Here is a 17,608-nt window from a genome sequence, read left to right as displayed (position 1 = left end):
GGCCAATGGTAAAGCAGAGTCTGAGGAAAATGAAAAGAAAGAAACCAGCAAGAAAGAAGGCACAGGAACAGCAATCCAGCAGGGTGTAGTGACACACCCCGCCACTGAACCAAATGTACACCAGAAATCCATATCACTAGGTAAACCTGAGACTCCTGGTTCTTCTGACACCATTCAAATTCAAGCAGATGACCCTCACACTGCTTTAACATCGTCCTCTCCAGGTGGAAATGAAATGTCCAACACTCCTCACACACCTAAAACACGCAAGCTCAAGACTGCAAGTCCTGAGGAGGGATAAAACGCCTTGCAAAGTCACGTTATACACATTAGTCTCTGTCAGTTCCTCTGTAAGCGGTATTGAAAAAGACAATCTCAACTCCAGAGGAACTGCAACTACATATTGTATGGCACATATTTGATATCTGGTCATGGATTAATCTAAAGTAGAATAGTAGTATTTGTATAGGCTGAGTACCTAGATAAAGTTATGAACCCAGTATTTTTGTGGATGATGTAGCATTCACAAACTGAACATTTTGTAATTTGTTCCTTTGATAACAATGTGTATGTATTGTTGTTATATTTACAGCATTATTTCACAGCTAGATTAAAGCGAAAGTGAAAAAAGACAGCGTTAATGTGGAACCATCTGTCGACTGTGAGTTTCCCTACGGCGCAATTTTGCAGAACACTTGCTGCAGAGAGAAGCCGCGGATTTGATTTCACGCAGCTAGCAAGCTAGCACGTACTGTTTTGTGAAGAGTTTGATGCACTGTTTTTCTCTGTCTCAAACAATGCCACGCTTTTGATAGTCAGAGCCATAAGTCAAACAAGAAAAAATCAAAATGAATCTCGACAGGCTTCGAAAGCGAGTACGACAGTACATCGACCAGGTAAGAATTAGGATTCTTTTAGTTCCTGTGTTGCTAGCTAATGCTAGCTAGAAGACAAACCTGGCGTAAATGGTAGCAAAGCTTCATCGTTTTGCCTGCTCTGGCTAATTTAAAGCTATTGCCCGGTCAGGCAGCAAAATGTATATTTGAGTGACTCTCACCTGTCTTTGTGTGTGTTTACAGCAACAGTATCAAAGTGCTCTGTTTTGGGCCGACAAGATAGCATCTCTTTCTCACGGTGAGTGAGTGCCGTTAGTGCTGTTCACGACTAACGCTAGCCGGAATTATAGCGTAACGAAATAAACCTACCAGTATGTCACCTAAAGGTACAAAGCTGATGTTAGTATGACTGGAGATTTATAGGGAGAATAATGTTATTCGTGATTTGCATGTGTATTGTTTGTCATTAGTACGTATCATCAGCTGATAAACTTTTTACTAATGCTGATGGGGGCCGAAACAGCAACGTTAGCTTGCAACCAGCCTGTCAGTGATGTTTTTCTAACGTCAGAAACTAATGACCTTATCGTTACCTCTTTGCTTGACATGCAGAGGATCCCCAGGATATTTACTGGCTAGCTCAGTGCCTTTACTTGACCTCACAGTACCACAGAGCCTCCCACGCCCTCCGTTCACGAAAACTTGACAAGGTAATCGCAGGTTATGTGTGTTGTCGATATGCCAATCAAATCTTAAGAGTGAGTGAGGAGGTTTATGTCAAAATGAAACCAATTGCAGCATTATCAGTGGCATATCCTCCCTTATGTCAGTCCTCAGTCTGAAAGAACACTTGTCTTCTCACACACAGTTGTACGGAGCCTGTCAGTATCTTGCTGCTAGGTGCCATGTAAGTAACTGGAAAATACAAACTGTGTCAGTCTTAAACCCTCACCTTCAGTACGTACAATTTACAGACTGTAATCCAGAGAAACCTGATAGATATTTTTCATTAGATTTACAATATTCTGGCTGTTTTGTCTAGTACGCTGCCAAAGAGTTCCAGCAGGCCTTGGATATCCTGGATGCAGAGGAGCCAGCCAGTAAGAAGCTGCTGGACAGGAGTGGGAAAGAGGACAGCGGGGCACCAGAGTCAACCAAGGACTGGGACATGTCCCCTGCTTCTGTAAGTTTGGGCTGCTACTGAGATAATGGAAAATGTTGAATACAGTCCATGATTTGCTTGGTGCAATTAGACTTTAGAGTTTGGACTGTCTTATTTTTTAGTAAGACAGTAGGTGGTCTCATACATTGATTGACAGTGTGACAGAGTGTGTAAGTGCTGCTTACTGTAAAATGAAACTTAAATGACATTAATGCTAGCTTGGTAGCTATTTAAAAGCAAACGTATAAACTAAATGAAATGTCCTTTTCACCCACAATAGTTGCATGAAATCATGGGTTTTATTTCAATGTCAGATTTATTTATGATGTTAAAATACTTCATAACAGATTTGATAATCCGCACTGACTTGATGTGAGGGAGTTCACATGCTCAAAACTGGCCCTGCATTACTGGCTAGGATGGTATAAAAGATTGTATTCAGCGGTTGAAAATGATTAAGTCTTTCTCTGAATCTAAATAAAACATTGTAGTAGCAGTTCAGTGCAGCAAATGTGATTTTGATTGGAAAGTTATGTGACATGTAGTGTTGACATAAGATATCCTCCATGTCGGCAGGTCAGAGATGTTTGAAATTGCTGCCTCAGTCCAGTCTTCTTAATGTTGTGAATGGAGCTTTAACACTATATGAAGTTATGAGCGATATTATGGACATTTACTTGAGACTCGCATTTCTTATCCCCCTCTTCCCTCTGAAATATTTCAGGTCAACAGCTCCATCTGCCTCCTACGAGGTAAGATCTATGATGCCATGGACAACAGACCACTGGCCACCTCCAGCTACAAAGAGGCCTTGAAACTGGATGTGTACTGCTTTGAAGCCTTCGACCTTTTAACGTCCCACCACATGTTGACTGCGCAGGAAGGTGAGGCTGATCTGTTGTGATGCTGTGCACCGATTTGTGCTTTTTAACTCATGTGTGCCATTTATTATCATTTCAATAACACATAAAATATGTTCATTTTTCAATAGAGAAAGAATTCCTTGACTTGCTTCCTCTGAGTCAACAGTGCACTGAGGAAGAGGAAGAGCTGTTACACTTCCTTTTTGAGAATAAGTTAAAGAAGGTAAGGGGCCCTGCATTTAGCTTGGAAAGTTATTTTATATTATATATGTGTATCCATTATTGTCCAAAAATGATTAAAAGCACATCATTGAGCCACATGTCGCACATGATGATCGTCAAAATAAATTCAGATGCTCCCATGTTTCATGAACATGCATGCATGAACCAAATGGTGCTCTCCAGTATAATCATAATAAATTGAAATGCAAATGCATATTATGGATATTCTGGCTTGTTTTTGTTCTAACCCCTCTTCATCTGTCTCCTTGTCTCCTCTCCTTGCTCTATCTCTGCTCCCACTGAATCATATTTAAACCCCACTCCCACCTTTGACACGCATGCATACACACACGCACGCACGCACACACACGCACACACGCACACACGCACACACGCACACACACACACACACACACACACACACACTCTCTCTCTTGTTTTTCTTCCTACTGCAGTATAACAAGCCCAGTGATTTGGTGGTGCCAGAGATGGTCAATGGTCTTCAAGACAACTTGGATGTAGTAGTGTCTCTTGCTGAGAGACATTATTATAACTGTGATTTCAAGATGTGCTACAAACTCACATCGATGTAGGTGTCTCCAGGTTTCCTCTTAGTTATTTATTTTTGTGCATCTGAATTTTGATCATAGTTCATGCAAACAAAAGGTGAATTCAGATTTTATTTCCTTTGACTATTGACTGACTGGGAGTGAATGAAGGTTGAGAGATATTTCACTTAGCCTTGTGTTTCCCTCTAGAAAGTTGACACAAGTTGATTTTCTCAGTTATCATTTTGTGTTTTAGCTGAAATGATGTGAAGAGAGCTTGATGGGTAGCTTGGCCAAAGTGAAATAGATGTTTCTCTTCAATATGCATGCATTTGATTTTGTTTTTTTAATCTGAAGTTGGCAAATGATTTGGATTCCACACTATGAAGATGTTAAAACGTTGTTGAATTTCCCTGCTGGGGATCAGAAAAGGTTCATCTTATGTCAGCCTTATAAAAACCTGAAAGACCATTGAACACAGCTCTGTTTCTGTGTTTCAGGGTGATGGTCAAAGACCCCTTCCATGCCAACTGTTTGCCAGTCCACATAGGAACTCTGGTGGAGCTTGGAAAAGCAAATGGTAAAATCTATACCACCCATTAATTCATGCATAAAGAATGTTATGCTGAATTTGCTCGCTTGGCCTGCCCATCAGTATAATGCTTCAAGTCGTTTTGTCTTTTTCCCCTTGCAGAGTTGTTTTACCTCTCACACAAACTTGTAGATTTGTATCCCAGCAACCCAGTAAGTGTTGCAACTATATCACTATACATCTATTTCCCTGTTTGCATAATTTACTGTAATTGATAACCAAATAAAACTTTTTATCAGGTATCCTGGTTTGCTGTTGGGTGCTATTATCTCATGGTTGGCCATAAAAACGAACATGCTCGCCGATACCTGAGGTATGTTTTCGTTCACTCAAAAGCAATGACATCTGTTTGAAGCCACGCTCAGGCTGTTTAGGTTTACTTATATACATTGGGTACTGCGTATCTCGTTTAGCAAAGCCACCACGCTGGAGAGGACGTACGGTCCTGCGTGGATTGCCTATGGCCATTCATTCGCAGTGGAGAGTGAGCATGACCAAGCCATGGCTGCCTACTTCACTGCTGCCCAGCTGATGAAAGGGTGGGTACACGTCCTGGAGTTCTCACCTCCATATCTTTTATAAGTGGATGTCTTTGTAGCTCTGCCAGGTTCAGGATTTATGTGAAAAAACATACCTGTCCTGTCAGCCTATATCGTAGACAGGAGCTGCAATAAAGAAAAGCATATCTCTTTAAGTAATGTCTAATGTCTAAGATCGGAACACACCCAGTCTTGTGTGACGTCTCCCGCACTCTCTGATCCAGGTGTCACTTGCCCATGCTCTACATCGGCCTGGAGTACGGTCTGACCAACAACTCCAAGCTGGCTGAACGTTTCTTCAGCCAGGCTCTCAGTATCGCTCCAGAGGACCCGTTTGTCATCCATGAGGTGGCGGTGGTTGCCTTCCAAAATGGAGAGTGAGTCACGCAGCCACAAACACACACAGTAACACTTCGGCCTCTACTTTGACAATGTTACTGGCAGCACGAAGCGACGTTGGCACACAGCAGTGGTATTTGTAAAAGTTGGTTTTAAAGTCTGTTTTAAAATACGACGTGTGTGAGCTGTCCAGCCATAAATGACTGTACAACCGAAATAAAATCACTGAAGGGCCAATAACCTGCTCGACAAAATGAGGAGCGGCTATGATGCTTTTCTTTGAAGCTGTCTTTCCGTTGGTGCAGCCATGTCTGCTGCTGTTCATTTTTGCCTGGAAGTGTCACGGCTGGCAGAAAGATTTAGATCAAATGACAGCGATTTGCATTACATCGAGCATCAGCTAATACTTACATTTTGATATAACTACCATTAATTAAATTGAACCATCTTATAGGAAAGATCTGAAGTATCTCTTCATATAGTTGGTCAGATTACAAAAATACATATTTTCTCATATAGCCCCAGTGGCAGAGTGTGAACTCTGTACTGACCCTTTATAGATAGGAAAGCATGAACAGCATATACTCAAATTTTAATAATTCATACTGCGTCTTAATACGCACTTACACCCTTATTGAAAATTCAGATGTGCTGCAAGAATGTTTTTCATGTCTGTTGTTTCAGCTGGAAGACAGCAGAGAGGCTGTTTCTCGATGCAATGGAGAAGATCAAAGCCATAGGGAATGAGGCAAGTGCTCATTTATTAAATCGAAGCATAAACGTGTGAATGATGAGCGTCTTGAAAACATGACATCATTGCGAGGGTTACTTAATCTATGCTTTTTGCTATTTTTCTTGAAATTTAAGGTTACTGTGGACAAATGGGAGCCTTTGTTAAACAACTTGGGCCACGTGTGTCGGAAACTGAAGTAAGTGTAGAGCCAGTTCTTTAATGAAGGAAGATTGGTTCGAGTGCACTTTGCTCTAATCTATTCATTCCCCTCCTTATCTTGTTTTCTTTGTTTTTTTTGTCCACCAACCTGCTACAAATTATTTTCAGAGATGTGCTTAAGACATGTTCTGTTGCAGTCATTCAGCATAGGTAGCGCCCTCATTGAGAATTCATGAAAAAGCCTTTCATGAATTATACATAGGCAGCACTCAATAGATATAAGGGGCTCACAAAATGTGTGCCACGCAAGTGGTCGTTCTGAGAGGCTTGGATAGTTCGAGTGTTTCATCCATACAAAGTGAACGCCTCGTAGGTTGTTGGTGCATCATCGACACATCGTTTTTAGTCATGACCCTTCATTAAATTGGCTAACCTCACTCAGTCACTCTCAGCAGACAGATGTCTACAAAGGAGACCATTTTGGTCTTTTGGTCATTGTGAGACAAGATCTTCATATTCCTGCCAACATTTGCCAAAACGATGGCAGCAGCAATTTGCGGGTACATGTCAATGTTGCCACCTACAGTTGCACTCTTTGCCTAAAATTGCACCAGTTTCAAACTTGCGCTTGCTGTTGCGTTCCCCGTCTGTAGATGGCGTACATTGCATGGCTGTCCTGATGTTGCTGGCACTTTGCAAATGGATGACATTGGCTGATCCACATCTCTGCTAACATCTGCTCATGATATTTTGTTGACTACACTGAGATCGTCTTTGTGTGTAACTGTGTTTGCTCCCACAGAAAGTACGACCAGGCTCTGGAGTACCACCGTCAGGCGCTGGTGTTAATCCCTCAGCACGCCTCCACTTACGCTGCCATAGGATACGTACACAGCCTCATGGGCGACTTTGAGAGCGCCATCGACTACTTTCATACGGTAAAGTGTCCTTATTAGCTATAAGACAGAACCAATAAGAACTGCTAGCTGTGTAAAGCTGAAACAATAATAAAGACTAAATAGAAAAGGATATTGTGGAGTAAAAAAAGTGCATCAGCTGTGATTGGTTGATTTGATTTTTGCTTTTGTGAGAAGTGCTTGACGTTGGTTTGGGTTCTTCTTGTGCAGGCACTTGGACTGAAAAGGGACGACACTTTCTCTGTGACGATGCTCGGCCACTGTATTGAGATGTACATTGGTGACACAGATGCCTACATAGGTAGGATGCAGTTTCACAGGATTTGTTTTTGGCCTTTAATGGCTGGCTTGTAAATAATGTAAATTATTTCATTGTCCCAAATTCCAATGAAGTCTTTGACAAGAATTTGAAAACAATGCGTTGCTCCTGGTCTGCCGTGGAGGAAGGACGACCAGGATGGGTTTAAAGCGGAGAAAGAATTTCACAAATGCATGGCGTGTGCAGTCCCCCCCAACTCTGCATGTTGTGTATGTAATTGTGACTAATAAAGGATTTCTTCCTCTTCTTCTTGTCATTTGTTTCCACAAAGGCACAGACATCAACGACAAGGTGCGAGGCAGCTTGAACACTCCAGCGCTGATGAAGATGCTGAACACATCAGAGCCCAGCGACCTTCTAGCCACGCCACGGTTGGAAGACACCAGCATCACGTCCTTGGAAACGCCATTGTCTAATCAGGACAAGATGATGCTGGAGACGCCTCTGCGACTCTCTCTGACCCTGGAGTGCGATATGTATGAGAGTGATGTGATGTTGGACACCTTGTCAGACACCAGCACGTGATCTCACCCTGTCAGGAGGTGGAACTGACGTAGCAACAGGTTGTCATAGGTACACATATCCGAGCCCAAGGACAACTATCCAACCAAAACTTTGGCACCTGTCCTCAGCCAAAGGTTTCCTGTGGATTCTCCCTCTCGTGCATTAGATATGGTTGTGTCTGTAAGTGACAAAACATAGAACATGCCATCGTGAACGTTATGAACGTAAGTAAAAGAGTGTGAGTTTGTATACAGCGCCTGCTGTACATCATGTTAATTTTGCATGAGTGCACTTTAAAAGGGGAATTGACATGTGCCTTGGTTCAGGGGTTGAGTGCTTGGTTTAGCATTGAACTTTGGGTGAAGCCTGAAGACGCTGGGAATATGTGGTCCTCTGACACTTGATTGAACAGAGGAAACACAGCCGCACACCTCACATCAGATCTTAAAGACTATAGTCACTTATTGCTGCCTGTGGCAGGACGCTCCGTGTCACTTAACCTGTGGACTTACACCTTGAATAAAGAGCCAGCTAAATACAAGCAGTTTTGGTGAAAACAATTCCTGGAAAATTCCTACAATAAACCATGCATTTATCTTAAAAGATATTAGCACATCTGTGGTTTTCTGTTAATCTGAATAAAGTGTTTAATATGTAAACCCACAGAACATACGTCTTTATGGCAACAGGGCTTTGCAGCAACCTGTTGCAGCATGAAATCTTGCATACATAGAAGCATGTACTAGTAAACCATTAAATGTTTGAATTAATATTAGCAAACCAAACCATCATTTTAGTGTATTTAGTGTAGTATTTTTTTAATGGCAACTAAACTTGAAAGAGATGCTTTGATAATTATCCTGAGATTTGCTCATATAGTTACAGTTACCAGTAGTTCAATAATTAAACCAAACATCCTCACAAAATTAATTTTTCCAATGTTATTCAAGTGTTGAATGTTGTTTCAACTCCCATAACATGCGGACATTTACTACTGTGGAGTGTAAAAGTGTTAAAGCCTGCCTCTGTGTGTTTTAAAGCGGTGATTCAGTTGCAGTTCATGTGTAGAGGAGCAATGTGAAGCAGAGCGTTTACCGCTGGATTCCAGCCCCAAACCACGTGATGTGTGGATGCTGTGAAGCGGTCTGGAGCTCAGACCATCCTCATCCCCTCAAATGTCATGTTCCGGGGGAGGAGTGAGGTTTCCGAGCCTCGCATGAAAATACAACTCCTCCATCCCATCTGACATTCCCAGGCCGGACTCCTCCGTTCACCTCTGGAGCCTTTTTTTCCAATGGACAACGACTGCTGTAGCTTCAGGAGACATGGGCTGCACTCCGTCTAAGTCGGCCGTCATTTACAGCCAAGACAAGGTCTGCCGGGACCTGGACACCTGTTCCACTTTTGTTCCCAGCCTGAAGAGCTCCGTGTCGACCCCAGAGAAACCTCGGATGTGTGTGGAGACCAGCAATGGCAGGCAAACTTTCCTCAGTGGTGAGTTTATGGTGCGTTCATGAAACTACATCCCTGCATCTGAAACAGCGCCGGGCTGCTCCACAGTAATGATCCAGGCGATCCGTGCGATGATTTATTGCTACTTGGAAAATGGCTTGAAGATGAAAGTGAAATCCAGCCACCTGGACGAGCTAAATGAATGCCCTTTTTATTTTCCCCTCAGTTCCCTGCCGAGACGTCCACGGGCGGTCTGTGAGCCAGTCCTACCCTGACTGCTGGAGCTCTGCGGGCAGCGGCGCTCCAGGCAGCTCGTGTTGTCCGGATCAGTTCAGCATGCAGCCCCGCAGCCCGACCCCGGACCAGCGCGGTGACACTGAGGGCTGCGGGGCCGCAGCCTTGTGCAGTGGCGCTGGGACATAGACCGATCAGCACAACAAGGGGGGGTCGGTTTACTCTGACACGACACACACCTGTTGAGTGCAAAAACTGTTATTTTGCAGTGATGCAGCGAAGATTTATATGAAAAATACAGTGATCTGCGGTAAAAAGCGGCAGGAGACGTTTCTGATAACTCAGTATTTCTCTGATGATGGTTGTGGTTATGATATTGAAAAAAAACAAAACAAAAAAAAAAACACTACACGACCATTTCGTGAGGTGGTGCGCTGCGTTGGTTGAATTGATGAATGATGCATATTTTGTTTGGACTATAAATATGTGCATATGTTAAGAATGATGTGGACAGTACCGAAGGTTATTTACTCAAGTATCGTACTAGAGTACAGTTTTGGGGTACTTGAGTAATGTCATTTTATGCTCCTTTATACTTCTACTCCGCTGCAATTCGGAGGGAAACATTGTACTTTTTCCTTCACTACATTTATTTGATGCAGTTTTTAATGACTGTACCGTTTCACATTAATAATACACAATGTAATCAACCAATAAATTGATATATTATTTAAGATGTGTTGTGGAGGAAATATACAAGCCACAGAGCAGTAGGCTATATTAAGATTAGCCCCACTTTCACCACCTGCAACAATTAAGTGATGTACACATAAACACATCAATAATGTAACCCGATAATGTAATATACATCTTTCTGAAATAGACGGTTCTGCATAATGAGTAAGTCTGCTTTTACTTTTACTACTTTAAGTACACGAGAGGGATGTGTATTGCACGCGCAATTCATAATTCCCTCCCTTGCCTCAATAATAATCATACAGCCCCAGAAAGTAGCCCAAAACAATGAGGATATGAACACATCAGTACTCTAAAAAACCAAAAACCTCGGCAGGATCAGTCACTCGTGTTCTTATCTTTGTTTCACTCCTGATAGTAGCTGTGAGCGTCCCCCGCGAGGTATGTATAGACACGGCTCAGAGTGGCACGAGCGCATCCCAAGCTGTCCGTGTAAATCTCTCTCCACTCGCGATATCACCATACTCTCGCGAGCACACAGTGACGACGCGGACGAGAGGGAGATGGAGAGAAATGAGGTCTGAAAAGGACCAAATGACCGCTGGCAAAGAGAAAAGCGTCGTCGAGATACAGTTTAGAGACGCGAGAGAGCAAGAAAACACTCCCCCCAAGCAGAAAGAAGAGAAGAAAGAGATTTTTACCAAGGTACGTAGCCGAGCGGCTTGCGATTTGTCGCATTGTTTACACGGAGTGGAAAACAGACATGGAGGAGGCATGGAGGGAGGTGGGATCATTTCAGCACCGCGGACAGCGACGACGTGGAGGAAGAACTGGAGTGACGACGCTGCCGCTTTGTCTCCAGCCTGTCAGCTACACCTATAACCTCATATCAGATTAGATTTCACATTTCCCTCTTGACATTTGCAGCTAGTGATCGATGAAGTGTAGTAAACACAGGAGACTGTCACGCCATGTCCAGTCTGTACTCGCGCTGACAGCATGTATGTCATCAATCCCGGTTTGAGGCTCCAAATCCTCATTTCCCCAGTCGCCAAGGTGTCCTGTGAATCTGAATAATGCTGCAACTTGCAATGGTTTTCAATATTTATTACACTATAATTGAGTTATAGTGTATAAAATGTCACTGAATCCACCTGCACGTCCCAGAGACCAACGTGATGCCTTTAAAATGCTTATTTTGTCATATTTCTGTTCTCAAAGCCCTGACATAAAATAAACATGCCCCTTTTTATTTTCCTTAAGTGTCTTTAAGGTTAACAAGAACTCTGTCAGGCAGTATTATCTCTGGGTAGCTTCATTTTATTTATTTATTATTGTTTAATATTTTATTGCTGCACCATTACATCAAATCAAATATTCTATTTGTGTTGTGCATCATTTTACACACCTTAAAGTTCTGTCGGTTTGATCAGTGTTTGCCTTTGGCATTAGTTTATAATGACCGGCCTACTGACGGATCAGGGAGGTTTAAGGACTTAAACTCAAGCAGCGTAGCACTGCACTCTGTAAAGTGAAGCATGTGAAGCTCCAGAAATGTTGCAACCCACACGTCCCCTAACACAACTCAGTCACTGAGACGGAGCCACATCACACAGCAGAGCTCCTTCTGTTTCCTCATTCTTTAATATGTGATTACAGGTGGTGCTCCGAAGGCTTCCACCTAACCTGTCAAAGGACCAGCTGGAGGAACAGCTCAGCCCACTTCCATCTTATGACTATTTTGAGTTCTTTCCAGCTGATCAAAGGTAATAATGATAAACGATCAGTGAAGAACTTACGCTGCACTTGTGCTCATGATAGGACGTCTTGTTGCTTTACCCTTTACGTGAGAACGCTTATGACTTCTCCTCTTTCTCCTTCTCTCTTCCCACAGTCTTTACCCCCACCTGTTCTCCAGAGCATACATCAACTTTAAAAACCCTGAAGATATCCTGCTGTTCAGGGACCGATTTGATGGTTATGTCTTCATTGACAACAAGGGTATTTCATGAGTTTCTTTGAATTCAGTTTGTCTTTGTGGCTGGTGCAGAGGTGATGAACATGGGCGCACAGTGCAATCTGTTCTACTATATTAAATGCAAACAAAAGCATGTTTGTTTTACAGCTACAGGCTGAATATTATGGACAGAGAGGTGGCTTTAGAGCTTTTGTTGCCATTGTTACTATCTGATAGCGGGTCTGTTAAATGATGAGCTGCCTTTTGTTTCAATATTGACTCAGGTCAGGAGTATCCTGCTGTGGTAGAGTTTGCTCCCTTCCAGAAAATCTCCAAGAAGAAGCTAAAAAAGAAAGATGCCAAAGCGGGGAGCATCGAAGAAGGTACTGAAATACAAAGCTTGAGCCATCATAAGAAGTGATGTGCAGTCCTGATGTGCAGTAGACTGAATATTAGGTTGGAAATATATTCTCTCCTCCTGGATTTAAGACAGTAAATCAATATTTGGTATTTTTTGATGATCAAACATATGCTGCTTTCATTAATATTCATTCTGGCCCTGTCAGACCCAGAATATAAGCGGTTCTTGGAGAATTACTCATGTGATGAGGAGAAGTCTATGGCCAACCCTGAGACTCTGCTGGGAGAGATAGAGGCCAAGACCAGAGAGCTCATAGGTACAGTACAGATGCACAGAGGATTATTTTATAGGGAACCATTAGGATACGTTTCAAGGTTCAGACGTATATCAGTAGCAGCTGCGCTCAACATCTGTCTACCTCTCATCCTTTGGTTCGCTTTCAGCCAAACGGACGACACCGCTGTTGGAGTACATCAAAAATAAGAAAATTGAGAAACAAGTAAGGAAGAAAAAAAAAATTCTTCGACGTTAATACCCTCACGCTGTTTTAAAACATGTGAAGATTTTTTTCCTCATGTGCGCCATCTTTCTTTCCAGAGAATAAGAGAGGAGAAGAGGGAGGAGAGGAGAAGAAGAGAGCTCGAAAAGAAACGGCAAAGGGAGGAGGAAAAGAGAAAGCGACGAGAGGAGGAGAGGCGCAAGCGGAAAGAGGCAGAGAAGCAGAAGAAGCTGTCTGATAAGGACATCAAAATTAAGGTAATCCTTCATCCCCACAGAACGCTTTCACAGTATCCTGTTTCATTCATGTTTGGACTGTGTAGCATGTAAATATGGATTCTGTTAAATCTCACATTATCCACATGCTGTAGCTCCTGAAGAAGAGTGACAGGGACGATGACGTGGATTCAGATCGAATGAAGGACAAAAGTGACATTGGGGAGACAGACAGAGGCAAATGGGAGAAAGCTGGAGGACAAATGAAGTCAAAAGACTCCAAAGAAAAGTAAGTGCTGTGAAATGGTTCACTGTGGCTGAGCAGCGGTCTGTCAAAAGCCACTAATAAAGATTTGGTACCAATTCACATTCAGGGATACTCAGGGTATCCAAGCAAGTCATGAGTAATCTAAATTGTACAGTAAGTCATTTTGACCTGAAGAGACCCTCCCATTTAATGGATTTCTTACCTTGTGAAGGAAGGCTGTGGAACAACTGCAATAAAATATAGATATCAGCATTTACAGCTGCAGCTTAATGGGGTAATATAAAGTGGAAAACACACAGTGCTTTACTGAGCAGATCAGTAAAGCCTGCACTGATGCATATATTTCCATGAGACATCAATCCTGCACTTTTCAATGCCAGAAGATTTATTTCAGAAGGTCAGGGGTCAGGCAGTCAAGAGGAGCGGTCTGTCCTGATTAATTACACCAGCCAATCTTCAGGTTTATTAAATAATTTGTAAAGCATTAACATGCTGTTCCTAACCAATAATAAGATAATGAAGGGCACAATTATTGATCTAGATAAACAAAGGTGATGACACCTAAATTCAAATCTAAGCAGGCACTCACTGGATAATGATAAGGTGTACAAACACTGGATGTGATTTCGTAGACACATGGGAAAAGCAGTCTGATTCCACCTCACTTGATCTGCTATGAAACAAATAACTTGTGACAAACAAAAAAACACCTGTCTGTAAACTGGTACCAGGAATTCTCATGAGAACAACTGTCTGTGTAATAACTATGCGTCCGGTGTCTTTGCAATCTCCTCTCTGACCACTAGAGGTCAGCCTGAGAGTGACAAGGAGCAGAGGGAGCAGCACGGCCGCAGACAGAGAGAGAAGGATCACAGAGGGAAAGATGAAGAGAGGAAGCGACAGCGACACCACTATGAGTTTGACAAGTTTATGCGTCGTAAAGATGAGACCAAATGGGGGAAAGGCTACTGCCAGGACCGAGCCAAGAAAGAGGGTCACCATCACGGCTATTCTTACTGTCCCGACAGCGGAGACAAACTGGGAAAGGAGGACAGGGAGGACCTGGGTAACAGGAAGGAACGCCTCCGAAACAAGGTGAGCGAGAAGGTGAGCATGAGGTGGGGGGGAAGGTGACAACTAATTGCTCTGTCTCTCATGATATCTTGATGATTACCAGTTCAGAGGATTCATGTGTCTGTACTTTCAGTGTGTTTATGTCATAAAAACAGCTTCTCTTTCAGGACACCCATTGCCTCCAGCCGTGAGCTGAAGGTCTTAAAGCCAGCGCAGAGATAACACTTTTGCATATACAATGATATCAGTGGTCAGGCTCACTTGAGACCTGTGTGGCCCATCGAAGGAATAAGCAGGACAAAGAAAATGACTGAGTATATGTGTTGATATTCAAATTGTGTGCTGCTTGTCTCTCCCATGTCCCTGCTCTCTTGTCTCCCTGCAGGACCGTCCTGCCATGCAGCTCTATCAGCCCGGCGCACGCAACAGGAAGCGCATGAGCTCCGCAGGCAAAGGCTATGACTGCATCCCCGTGGGCCACTCGCCCGAACCCGGGACGGAGCATTGTTACGAGGTCGTCGGTCTGGCAACGGGGCTCGAGAAGGGCTTCGAGAAAAGCAAAGAAGAACAGTGAGCAGTCTGGGTGTTTGTAGAAATGATTTGGCTTTTCAGCTGAAGATGATGGTGACAGGTTTGACTGGTTATCACTGAGCTTTTAAAAATAAGAAACTCCACTGAGGGAGAAAGGCACTTAAAAAGCAGACAGTCTTTTAGTCGTGTTCATCTGCATTAGGTGGAATAAAATCAGAGCTTTGAATGTTGGTCAAGACTTTTGTTTTGCTGGAGCATGAGCATTTTTAGTACACACACTAACTGTGTCGCTGTTTAGTATTCAAAGAATGATCAGAGCATACCATGAAGTTGAATCCTTGGAATAAACCATGTGAAAAATACTGATAACAGGGGCAACAACAGCACTCACCTTTATGACAGCACAACGGTTAAAGTTGATTTCTCACAGTTATTTGGTATATTACCTGCACTGTTTTGGTGCAGATGCACAGATTGATATAGTTAAGTCCTGCAAACTAGTTTTCAATTCCACCAAAGCTTTTCACACAAGCGTCATTTCCTTCTGTCTTTTTGTTTTTTGAAGCGTTTCCCAGTAAGAGGCACCTCTCGTTCGGTGTTTAACGCCTCCTCCGCTGCAGCAGATCTTGTTATTAGGCCTTTGTAGACTCAGCTGAATCTGGATGTTTTTAGAAATCCTATAGATAATTTTCAACCCTGCTTCCGAAAAAAAGATGGGCTGCCGTGTAAAACATAAAGATAGAATGCAGTGATTTCAAATCATCCCTTTCTTTTATATTTAAATGAATACAGTACAAAGAAAAGATAATTAATGTTCAAACTGGCAAACCTTATTGTTTTGATGCCTGCAGCACATTCCAAAAAAGTTGTGACAAGGGCATGTTTACCACTGTATTGTCTTGCGAGAATAAGGAGGGACGTCTCTGAAAAGACATGTGGATGGGAGCCTGTTGCTCCAGAACCTGTATGTGCCTCTCAGCATGAATGGTGCCGTCACAGATGTGCACGTTAACCATGCTGCATGCCTGTTGAACTTTGAGCTTGTTACAGTGTGGGTGGTCCTTTTCCTCCTCAGCCCAGAGCACACAATGATCATGGTTTCCAAAAACAATCTGAAATGAGGACTCGTCAGACCACAGCACGCTTTGGCGTCAGTCCATGTCAGGCCGTGCTTTGCATGGTTGAGTCTGATATTTGGTAATACCAAATGTAGACACAGCAACAAATTGTGTTTACCAACAACAGTTTTACATGTTCCTCTTTCACAAAGTGGTGAACTTCCCTCCATCCTTGCTTGTGAACGACTGAGCCTTTCCAGGATGTCCCTTTCATAGCCAATCATGATACTATCACCTGTTATCAATCAACCTGTTTACCTGTGGAATGTTCCAAACAGGTGTTTTTGGAGCATTCCACAACTTTCCCAGTCTTCAGTTGATCCTGTCCCAACTTGTTGGAAACATGTTGCTGCATCAAATTCAGGATATTAATTTCATCAAAATCAATGAAGCTGATGAGGTCAAACATTAAATATATTCTCTTTGTGCTGTTTTCAGTTGAGTACACATCAAAAAGGATGCTATGTTTTACACAGAGTCCCAGGTTTTTAAGGATCAGGCTTGTGAGCTGAACAAACGATGGATGTAGAAAATGTAACAGAAAAAATCCTGTGTGTATTTTTGTGTATAAAGGTGAGAGAATGAGAAGGGATAAGAGTTATTATTGATAAAGAGGGCAATATCAACATGTTTCACCGCTTTTCCCCAAATTTGTATGTGTCTTTTTACATGTGGTCGGTCTTGTTCTTAAGTGTCATAAAGCTGAGACATTATTGTTTTTGTGAGCAAAGCTTTGTACGCCGTCACCCATGAGCCGAGAAGAACACATTCTCTACATTTCTATAAAGCATTTCCTAGAAATACAATGTAAAGTTGCAAAGTATGACACAGATAAATGCATTTTCTATGCCGTGTGCATGGTTTTCTATTGAATCTCTCAACTAAATAAAATGGAAAAGCCACAAATCTTGATAAAGTAATATAGTCTGTTTACCAAGCCTTATGTTACTTTTGCACATGACTTAACATTTGTCTGGCATACCTCTTGTATCTTTTTTTCTTTAAGAAAATAAACCTCCCCAGCCATTACAAGAGATTAAACTGTGTTCCAGTCATTTTGATAGCTTTCTGACAGTTTGGGTGAGGCAGCATTTGTTTGCAGCACTACCCATAGCACACGTTACAAATGACAGATATGAGTCAATTACAGTTAGCTGTGTATGTATGAATACACAGCAGTAGCATGCGTTAGTGGATATAGAAATGCTTCGGTGTTTCGCTAGTGATACTGAACGTAGAGGATCCAAAACTAAGATGAAACCCAGCCCTTGTTTCTCTCTGAATGTTAGTTGAGATCACAGTGATAGCTGAAGCCAGGTAGTATGTTGTAATCGATGTTTTTCTCTTGTTGTGGGTGATGATTTTCTTTTATCCAGTGTTCTCTGTTGCAATAATCAGAATAATCTCACTGGCAGTTTCACATTGTCACCCAGATAAAGCAGAACTGTCATAATCAACAGGAAGCCAGCA

At 42.5% G+C, this 17,608-nt stretch overlaps 2 protein-coding genes across 3 annotated transcripts; both read left to right on the top strand.

Moving 5' to 3' along the window:
• The first annotated feature begins 688 nt into the window (after window positions 1-688).
• Window positions 689-8,338, top strand: cdc16 (cell division cycle 16 homolog (S. cerevisiae)). Its single transcript, XM_070976581.1, has 18 exons — window positions 689-896; window positions 1,080-1,134; window positions 1,449-1,546; window positions 1,705-1,743; window positions 1,879-2,019; window positions 2,723-2,882; window positions 2,990-3,084; window positions 3,539-3,672; window positions 4,132-4,211; window positions 4,326-4,375; window positions 4,463-4,536; window positions 4,637-4,762; window positions 4,987-5,139; window positions 5,786-5,849; window positions 5,969-6,030; window positions 6,796-6,931; window positions 7,121-7,211; window positions 7,501-8,338. Exons 1-18 carry the CDS (start codon window positions 849-851, stop codon window positions 7,752-7,754), a joined length of 1,860 nt encoding a protein of 619 aa, XP_070832682.1. The 5' UTR covers window positions 689-848; the 3' UTR covers window positions 7,755-8,338.
• Window positions 8,339-10,631: 2,293 nt separating this feature from the next.
• upf3a (UPF3A regulator of nonsense mediated mRNA decay) lies at window positions 10,632-17,177 on the top strand. Of its 2 annotated transcripts, none has more exons than XM_070975302.1 (10): window positions 10,632-10,820; window positions 11,775-11,881; window positions 12,010-12,116; window positions 12,357-12,455; window positions 12,639-12,749; window positions 12,877-12,932; window positions 13,031-13,189; window positions 13,303-13,436; window positions 14,222-14,510; window positions 14,875-17,177. In XM_070975302.1, the coding sequence occupies exons 1-10, from the start codon at window positions 10,689-10,691 to the stop codon at window positions 15,061-15,063; spliced, it is 1,383 nt and encodes a 460-aa protein (XP_070831403.1). In that variant the 5' UTR covers window positions 10,632-10,688; the 3' UTR covers window positions 15,064-17,177. The 2 variants fall into 2 exon arrangements, with proteins under 2 accessions (XP_070831403.1, XP_070831402.1); XM_070975301.1 differs by having other exon boundaries at window positions 14,222-14,522; window positions 14,875-17,176.
• The last annotated feature ends 431 nt before the right edge of the window (window positions 17,178-17,608 follow it).

Source organism: Chaetodon trifascialis, chromosome 12 (assembly GCF_039877785.1).
Source record: "Chaetodon trifascialis isolate fChaTrf1 chromosome 12, fChaTrf1.hap1, whole genome shotgun sequence".
NCBI lineage: Eukaryota > Metazoa > Chordata > Actinopteri > Chaetodontiformes > Chaetodontidae > Chaetodon > Chaetodon trifascialis.
Note: the sequence above shows the minus strand (reverse complement) of the source record. Positions and strands in the feature narration are given on the sequence as shown.